Here is a 10,116-nt window from a genome sequence, read left to right on the forward strand (position 1 = left end):
TAGGTATAATAGTATGTATATAGTACGTGTATATAGAAGTATAGTAGGGTCGGGTCGAGGACTATGGGTGGGTCCGAGATGAGGGTTCATGCTGGGATGCTCGTAATCTCGTCGGATCGCATATAGCACAGACCTTACGAGTACGGCCGGCAATAGGGACGACTTGAAGAGGCGTTACCATGGTGACTGTTGAGTACTGACTACTCTCTCGCACTCAAAGAGATACCCTGTTCTATATATCCCCTTGTGATCATGATGCTTACTATTCCCTTGGGCCCAGTACTTCTTGATTCTTCTTAAAATTATTTTTATTAGTGACGTATATGATATTAATGTGGAAATTTTAATAAATTACACTTCTTTTTACTTTCATTCTGATTCATTTAAAAAAATTTTTTTTTTCCTGTACCACTTATGTATTTGTTATGTATTTTAATTATTAATTTGCAGATTAAAATTTAATGAAAATTTTTTAACTGGATTTTTAAAATTATTATATTATTTAAATTTATTATATATAATAATTGTTTAAAGTGAAAATATATTTAAATAAAATTTTATGTGAATAATTATTGTCTGATTACATTTGGATTTGATCAACAACCCAGCAGAGCAGACCAATTATTTTGTATTCTCTTTACATACTTTCACCATTGTTCTAACTGGCTCGAAGCAATGTCTACATAATTGAAATGTAATGCAGTCATGAGCGAGATGAAAAGCAAAACTGATTGGTTATTACCAGGTTGAATATCATGTTGAAAAAATTTATGATTTTTAAAATATAAATCTGGTTGGTTTATTGTATTGAAACGCCAATACAATAACCTATTTTTTATAAATATAACAGAGGCTGAGATAAAATATGACACCGTATTTTTTATAAGTGTCAAAAGTTCATAAAACACCATTTTTTTAATAAAAAATAATTACTTTTTGGTTTTAAATGATCGATTACAGAGCGCAGAAAAAGAATGGGGTAAATTTACGCATGAAAATATCATATATGATAAATATATATGGAAAAATATATAATCAATATGGGAGCATATAAGTGGCCAAAAATGATATATATTTTCTTATATATAATTAATTATATACGTAAGTTTATAAATTAATACATGTACTATATATATTTATAATCATATATGTAAACTTATGTTAGCACATATATGTATTACATATATTGATAATTATATATGTAAATTTGTAAGCTAGCACACATATATATATATTCTGAACACAATGTTTGAATCTTGTAACAGAGAGAGAAAGAAAAGAATAGATTTTATTTATTCTTACATATATGGAGACTTATATGATTCTATATATGGAAAAATATATAAAAATTTATCATATAATGATAAATTATACATATATTCTTATTTGTTTCCATATATAAATAACATTTATTTTTAAATATATAAAAATTATAAGTTTTCAAATATATAAATAATATATTGAAGTTAGACGGAAATATATGAAATCATATAAGAAAAAACATATATAGAAATATAATAAAATCGGCCAAAATATATTTATAGTTCTATGTAAGGTTTCATGTATTGTCACATATATATTTATATCTGTAACATATATTTTTTAATATATCTTTACCATATATATTTTCATGCGGGTTGATCAACCGAAATTTCAAATTTTCATAAAAATTTTTTTTTCAAGTATTTGTTGTCTTAATAATTCTATTTAACGCCATAGAGGTGGCTGAGGTAAAATGGATCATTATTACAATTTTTTTGATTAATTAATTTAATTAATTTTAATTTTCATGGATAAAATTTAAAAAATTCAAGCAAATAAATTTTTTTTCTATTTTTCAATAGTCGCCCATTTTACCTCAGATTCAGTTTTTCGGTTCTCAATAAAATAATTTTAAAAAAAGACATTAAAAAAAAAATTTTTATCAAAAATTTTGAGTTTCATCACACGGCTGATCAATTTACCCCGTTTTACTACAAAACATAACTAAAAATTTTAAACCAAAAAAAAAATTTTTTAAGAAATAATGTCTTATTTAACTTGGTTTCTTTTTTATATAAATTTAATAATTTAAAAGAAATATAAGAGAGACGTCAGCTGACGGATTTAAAATTTAAATTGATCAGACCCTTGAAAAGTTCATTTTAATATTGAACTAGTCAACTATAAAAACATTTATTTAACAAGCAATTAATATTATTTTTTTTTTCTTTTTTCAAACGGTTTCTATATTCGTACATACTCTCAAGCTGAATGGCTAGCAAGTTGTTGAAAATTTTATTTTTTTCAACCACTGGAAAAAACTAGAGAATATTTTAACCGAATAAATTAATACGAATACAACCCGCATTTATTGGAAAAAAAAATAAGAAAAGTAAAATACTGCGGGTTTATTTGTAACTGAGACAGATAGAAATGTACTAATAAATAAAATGTGTCAATTTAACGATGAGAATAAAAGTTTAAAATGTCAGCATTTAGTATAGAAAAAGATAGATGAGGTGCATTTACGTGATAAAGAAAAAACGAATTTAAAAAGACTACTGAATTAGAATTCTCGTACACGCGCTTATTCTCTATCCTCGGAAAAATTTTATTTTCTTCTTATCGTCTGAACAAATGCTCGGGTGGAAATCCTAAGAGAAAAGACGGTGGTAATTTGATTACACGAGTTGAACTTTACTTGTATATTCAGAGAGATGAAGATCATTCACAAGTGAACTAACTTATAAGCACAACTTGTTCACTTCTAGATTCTATTTAAAGTTAACTTTATTTAATAATTTCATTATTCATATAAACATATGTATATATAGATATACTATATTTATACGTCAAATATTGTTCAGTTAAATTTATTTCATTGAAATATTCATTTTTTAGTCTATTTCCGTTTTCATCAAAAATTTTTCTATAAACATACACCGAAAAAATAGATTTCTTATCGCAAAAAATTTTTACGCACCACAAGAATTTTTTTAAATTTTGAATTCCAAGCAAAAATTTTTTTATGTATTTCGAGTAAAAAAAGGAGTTGAGCTTCCTAAGAAAAAATTGCTATACAGAAAAAGGATTTCTTGATTCAAAAAATTTTGACTTGACTCAAGAAAATTTTCACTGACCAAAAAAATTGTTATTTGCCCCAAGAAAAATTTGAATTTGAATTTGAAGAAAAAATTGCTACACTGAAAAAAAATAATTCTTGGCTTGAAAATTTTTATCAGGCCCGAAAAAATTTTTAATTGTCAAGAAATTTTTTTTAATTATTTCGACTTTTCTTTAACAGTCTTTAGTAATATTGCTCAGCAATTATGGAGTGAAAATTAAAAATGGAATAATTGGATTCTCCAAAAAAAAAAAAAAAAAAAAAAGAAAAAGTTAATTAAAAGAAACAAAAAATTTTTCTAAAATAAGATGGTTAAAAAAAAAAGTTAAGGTTTTTCAGAACGTCACTTGAAATGCCTGTATGTCATCAGTTAGTTGACGAGATGTTGATCATTAGAGTAAAAAATATGATTTTGTCTTTGATAAATTTTAGTTTCGTGAAAAATAAATAAAACCTAGAGCTCTTTGGCTAATGTAATTGAAAGGAAAAACATATCAATGAGAAAGTATTCCATGAAAGAAATTAATAGAAAAATGTTTTCTTACTCTGCGGACCAAAAAAGTTTAAATAAAATATAAAAATCCATTTTCTGATATTTTACCTCAGGTTAACTCGAAAGCAAATTATTCGACTTCAAATCTAAAAGCTTTTTCATAATTAATTTTCATTCGTAAAATAATTCGGTTTTCAAAAATTCTACCATTAAGTTAAATTTCCAGATGAAATTTTCCAAACCGATTCCTAGTTCAAATTTTTAATTCGGCCTGAGTTTTTTTTCTAAACTTTTTTCATAAAAAGTTAAGACCCTCCCTTACTATAATTTTTTTTTTAAATTTTAATTCTCATATTAATTGAACCAAATATTGGTCGCTGATTGAACCAATTAAATAAGTTTTTTTCAGTAGAAAAATGTTTTTTTTTAGCTTTGTTAAGTTAACGTAAATAAACGTATCTAACGCACCGTAAACATGATAAGTTTACGGACCAGTGGTCGCGAATCATTAACGAGTGACATGGACCACGTGCACTTGGTCTCTCGTCTTTCCTGCTACTGTAAAAGAAACTTAAAGAGTACGGTACAGTAAGTTTCGTCATCTCTATACTCAACAACTCTGTATATTTTTTCTTATGACTCTCCAGATTCACCGGCTGCCGGCTCTGGACCTAAATTTATGAGAGCTTCCATGCATAAACATGTCTTCCAGTAATTTCTCACAGAAAAAATAATAAAATTTCAGTACTCGGAACTCTCCTAACCGACAAAAAAATTCATGAGAAGAAAAAAAAAAGTAATAATAAATCTCACTAAATTAATAAAGTCGCATAATATTTTTCTCAATAATAAAAGTTAAAAAGTTAATATTATGTCGAAAAAAATCTCATAAATGTTGGCTACTTGCCAAGAAACTTAAAAAACTAATTCACCATTTGAACGCATCTGGCATTGGTCAAATTCCATTTTCTATTGCTCATTCTTACTTTGAAACACGATTCTATTTTAAAACATTCCTATCTACTTTATAACTCCAGTAAAAGCTTCTCTGGACATTGGAAACTTGAAATTAAGAGAAATAAAAATAAATTGTTAAAATCAAATAAAAAATACTTAGCGAGTTACGATCTGTTGGTATCTGGAAGCTTTTAAAATCTATATTAACTTTGTTCTTTACTCAGTATTGCAATAACTTTCTTTGATTACCAAAATACATAAATATATAGACGGATTATTATTATTATTATTATTATTATTATTACTTTACTGTCCAGACCACTGATTAATTTAAAAGTATCTAGAGCATACTGAGTTGAATAAATAAATATTGGATGAATGCTCGTCGATATGAAAAGACTGGGGCATGATGGGGTATTCAAAAAAATTTTTATTATTTTATTTCACTTGAAAACAGGAAATTTGGCGGAAAAATTTTTTGAATTTTCAAATATTGTAAGTCAAAATTTATAAATAAAATTTTTTTTCTAACTCCTAATTGATGACAACTGTAATTACTTGTATTTTTATTTAAAATCGATATCTCGAAAAATTGTAACTACGTTGTATTTTTTATCAATTGATATTCCAACTGTTTTTAAATTAATTAAATAATTATTAATACGCCCTTGGATATCAATTATTATATAAAAATTCTGTTGTAAATCGATACCAATTAAATTATAGACATTCACATTATTTAATATATGAAATACATGAATTAATTTTGTCGATAACAATTAAAACTTTTCAAATTAATTTGTGCAAAAATTTACGGTGGCCAATAAAAGAGACAATTATATTATATATTATTTTAATTACTAATTAATTTTGAATTAATTGATTATTTTTTTACATTTATATATATAGTTTCTATAAATTTCTTTTTTCATTGATGTATTTCCAACATTTCACGCATAAGAATTTTTAAAAAAATTTTATATCTCAATGGCCCATAATAGGGACAATTGGCGTAAAATAAAAATAAAACGATAAAGTTAAAATTTTGAAAAAAATTTTTGTAAATCTCATCGTGCCCCAGTCTTAATATTTCCATCAACAAACAATAAACCTGATGAATAATCAAAATTCATAAATTTAAATTATTTTCCCGGGCACATTACTGATTAATTTAAAATTATTAAGAGCATACTGAGTTGAGTAAATGAATACGAAATTAAATTGTAAGCTCTTCGATGTATGAATGTATATACATATATGAAATAATAAATAATAAATATTTATTATCAACCATATAAATTATTTAAATTGAGAAATAAACAATTAATACAACCGACCACGACGCTGTTTATTTTACACAACGTCCAGTTAACGTTCAATCGGATCGTAAATAATATTTACGATAATACGGCTTTCAATTTAAATTCAAAAAAAAAATACGAGAAAAAAATATGCGACATGTGATAATTCATAGTCGTATTTACTCGCAATAAAAAATAAAGGGAATTTTGTATGTCCCGCCAGTCATGTAGGCTACGATACTACCGGAAGTTGAACGTCGGTTCATCTACAAAACAATCGTAGGTAAATTTTGTTGAAAAATGTCGCCATTACCGACAGTAGATACTAGCGCTACTAGATGGTACTGAATTTCGAAATTCAAATTTACCGGCAGTGGCGCCACTGTCGGCTGCTGAGTAAATCCATAAAAATGGAGTCGAATCTTTTTAAATATTTTTGGCTTTTTTGTTGCATTAATTAGAGAGAAAAATAATTCCTATTGATTAGTGACATTATTTATTAATGTCGTATCGATCCTTTTGATATTCAGAGGACATGCGTAAATTATTTTTGAATTTTTTAAAATTAAATTATATTATTTAAAATAGAAAAAGTGTCGAGCTAACAATGGCGATTGTTAACTAGAGCTTTGATTTTTGTAATTGGAATATACGAAGACATACCCATATTTCGGCTTCCAGCTGCTTCCATTCGTAGTTCAATTCGCTATTCATCATTAAGTTACGTTTTTTTATAAAAGAAATAAATGGTGTACGGGTGTATAATGTAGTATTTGATGAGTAACCGGCGACACTTGCCATACGTGCAGTCATGTTGCTGCTATGAGACGCTATGATCTTTGAAATTTTTCGACCGCTCATTTCACTAATAAGAGGAGTGGGGGGCTGGCGCCATTTTGACCGCCAAAATTTTTTCAATTCAAATATTTTTAATTATTTATCTTTTCTATATATATTGACATTATTAGAAAAACTTTTTTTTTTTTTTTTTACAAAATTGAAAAATTAAATGAGTGTGAGTGTAGCAGACGTCAGACAAAATAAAAATTTTAAATAAACAGAGTAAATAATTTAAAAAATAGTATTTATAAAAAATGCATTTGTTAATTTTTAAATTTTGTAAATGTGCATTTTTTTTAAATTTTATTTTTAAAATTATTTACTCTGTTTATTTAAAATTTTAAATTTGTCTGACGTCTGCTACTTCACACTCATGAAATTAAATATTGAAAGAAATATTTTTTTTTTAAAATAGTAAATAAATTTTTTTTAAATAAATCTTTTTATTGATTTTTTTTTGTTGGCCAGAGAGCGCAGTACTCAGTAATTTTTTGTAAAATTAAAAGTTATCAGACATTAAAATTTTGAATTTAATAAAATAAAACCGACATAATTAAAAAAAAAAAAATTATCGTTTTTTTAAGAGACATATTTTGCCCATAACCTCAAAATTTTTTTTATAATGGCTGGATAAAATTATGACAATAAAGTTAGCTGATATTTAAAAATTTTCGGATTAAAAAAAAAAAAAAAAATAATAAGAACATATTAAAAAAAAAAATTGCACGTATAGTTTATAAAATTTTCGACATGTGCATTTTTTTGAAAATAATTTTTTTTCATAATTTATTTGTTAAAAATTTTTCTTTAATTTCAAATGTTGTAATTAATTAAAAAAAATTAAATAAGTGCATAATTGTATTTATTTTTACTAATAATCAATTTTTTTTTCTTTCAGGTTAAAAGTCAATTTCATTTATTTTCCCATAATACGGTGATGAAAAAAAAAGCACAAAACGAATCATCGAGTCGTGTTGGGATTCTCGACAAATATTGTCCGAGAAAATCGAAACTTTTTCCTATTTCTCCACTCAACAATTTCTATCCAAGCTAAAGTACATGACTACTTCACTGTATTGTATACTTATATACTTCTGTCTCTTTACACACTAAAGCACAATAAGAATGTATACAAAAGCACGATAAATCTCCGAGGGTTCAAAGAGTCGATTGAACAAAATTGCTATCCACATATATTTATATAAACACATGTGTAATAAAGTTTGCAGTAAATTAGACCATTTTACTTTATATTCAATTCTTAGCATATAAATTTATTTAACATTTGATACATTGTAAAAAAATCAGGAGTGAATTTGAACTTACAGATTTTATTTAAATCCGCATTCACTCAAATTCAGAGTTTTAATACAAAAATTAATTCCGTTTAGAAGATGATACTGAAGATAGCTGACGTTTAATAATTTTGATTTTTTTCAAAACTACATAGAGAGAATTTTTCGATAAAATTAACCCTACACTTTTGAATAACCCTAAACCAAAAACAAAGTAAATACGGAAAGACTAAAAACTGTTTCCTTTGGTTTAATTTATACCTTTTTTTATTTAAAAGATACTCGAAATTTATTAGATAATTCTTTCCGTGTATAAATTACAAAAAAAAATATTTTAAAAAATTGCACATGTAGTTTTTTTGATTTTCTACATGTGCATATTTTTAATTTTTTCATAATCAATTGTTTGAAAAAAAAAAATCCGAAAATTTCTAATTGTCTTTTAATTTCAGGAGTAAATTTTACTCAGGATTAGAGTCTGAGTATTAAAATAAATTCCTTCAAGTGAATTTTATTTCAAAAAATTCAAATAAATACGCAGTCATCCACTCCGGATTTAATCTGCAAATTTTTTACACACAAAAATAAATAAACTTTAGAAATTAATATTTAAAATTATAACCCGGATTCGGGTGTCAATGCAAAGAACTTTTGAATTCCGCACAATAAATCTTATAATTTGTGTCATAAATTTTTGATGTCAAGTTACGATTTTAAAAGTTCAAATATTAATTTGCCTGCATAAATAATAAATTTAAATATTTATTCTGCAATAATTTACATTTTAATTAAAAAATAAATAACGATTTAGAATTATAGTATTTACTGATAACTTTATCATTATATGACTCGTCGTTTCTAGTTTTCCATAGATAATTTTTTTCCATGCAGTGTAAATACAAATAAGTAGAATAGCAAATAAAAAAAAGTTCGATTTAATTCTGAATGAATTTGAAAATGTCTGAACGTATTATAATACATCAGAGATATTCGCGAATAAGCAGAGATATTTTTTGAGTTCCCTTGAGGATATGAGAGAAAGAGATGATAGCGAATGAGTAAAGAGATATTGCTAGGCATTCCAGTAGCTCGTTCTCATCTTGCCCTCAAGAACGATTCGTACCTGTCTAATTCAAGATCGAGAAGCTGGGCCACGAGATACTGGAGAAAATTCCACGTAGTAATAAGGGCCAATGAAAAATATTGCCTCTGGGAATTTAAATCATCATCTTGATGAAAAAATTCTCTCTTCTTTTGTCATCAAAAATCTTTGGAATTTTCAATACTTCGTAATAGAAGTAAAGATTATTTAAAATGGTGTCAAGCATTTGTAGATTCCAAATAAGGCTGAAAAAATCTCTATCGCCATTAAAGGCCAGTTTCACTCTTGTTAACCTCGTACGTTATTTTTTTAAGTAGAACACTTATATTATGTTTTGGTCACGTTTAATCTCTCTATGGCTACTAGTTTTTATTTTTATATTTCAAATCATATTTATTATTTAGCAATACAAATAATAATTTTTTTTTTTATAAATACAAGTTTATAAGTGATAAGAATAAATGTAAGAAATGTTAAAGGAGGATATAGAAAAAAAATAGACATGAGTGATGGTCTTATAAAAGTCTTCTCAAGCAAATATTTATAAAAAGAGAAAAAAGTTTGTGAAAAACTAATGAACAATGATCAATGACGAAGGATGAACAAAGAAGAGGTTAATTGTTGACGGGAAAAAAAAACGAATGGTGACAAAAGGCTGACAAATAATCCCTGACGAATGATGACTAGATGAAAGAAAGAACCAAATCACCGTTGGAATATAGAGAAAAAGAAGTAGAAAAAGTCGATGTTGAGTAAGACGGATGAGTACCATTGAGGATTGTATCCAAATAAGAACCGACAAAATTGCCTATAAATATTCGAAAAGTAAAATTAATTCTCTTAATAATCTAAGTATAGACTTCTGCATAATTAATTTTTAATCATCATTAATTTTAGTTTAATTACAATATCTTGTAAAAATTTTAGAATAAAATCAGACAGTGGAGACTGGAATAAAAAAATTATAGAATAAAATTCGTTGTGTTTCATTTTAACCCAGATTTACTCTGCTTTGCTTCTAA

At 25.8% G+C, this 10,116-nt stretch overlaps 1 protein-coding gene across 1 annotated transcript in view; it reads right to left on the minus strand.

The window, feature by feature from the left end:
• Positions 1–6,781, minus strand: part of LOC103579606 (RNA binding protein fox-1 homolog 2) — a 130,816-nt gene extending 124,035 nt beyond the window's left edge. Inside the window, exon 1 of the mRNA XM_008561044.3 lies at positions 6,521–6,781. Coding sequence (XP_008559266.1) covers positions 6,521–6,718 — 198 coding nt within the window. The 5' untranslated portion in view covers positions 6,719–6,781. The remainder of the gene's footprint in view (positions 1–6,520) is intronic.
• Positions 6,782–10,116: the final 3,335 nt, after the last annotated feature.

The sequence above is a fragment of the Microplitis demolitor genome, chromosome 2 (assembly GCF_026212275.2).
Source record: "Microplitis demolitor isolate Queensland-Clemson2020A chromosome 2, iyMicDemo2.1a, whole genome shotgun sequence".
NCBI lineage: Eukaryota > Metazoa > Arthropoda > Insecta > Hymenoptera > Braconidae > Microplitis > Microplitis demolitor.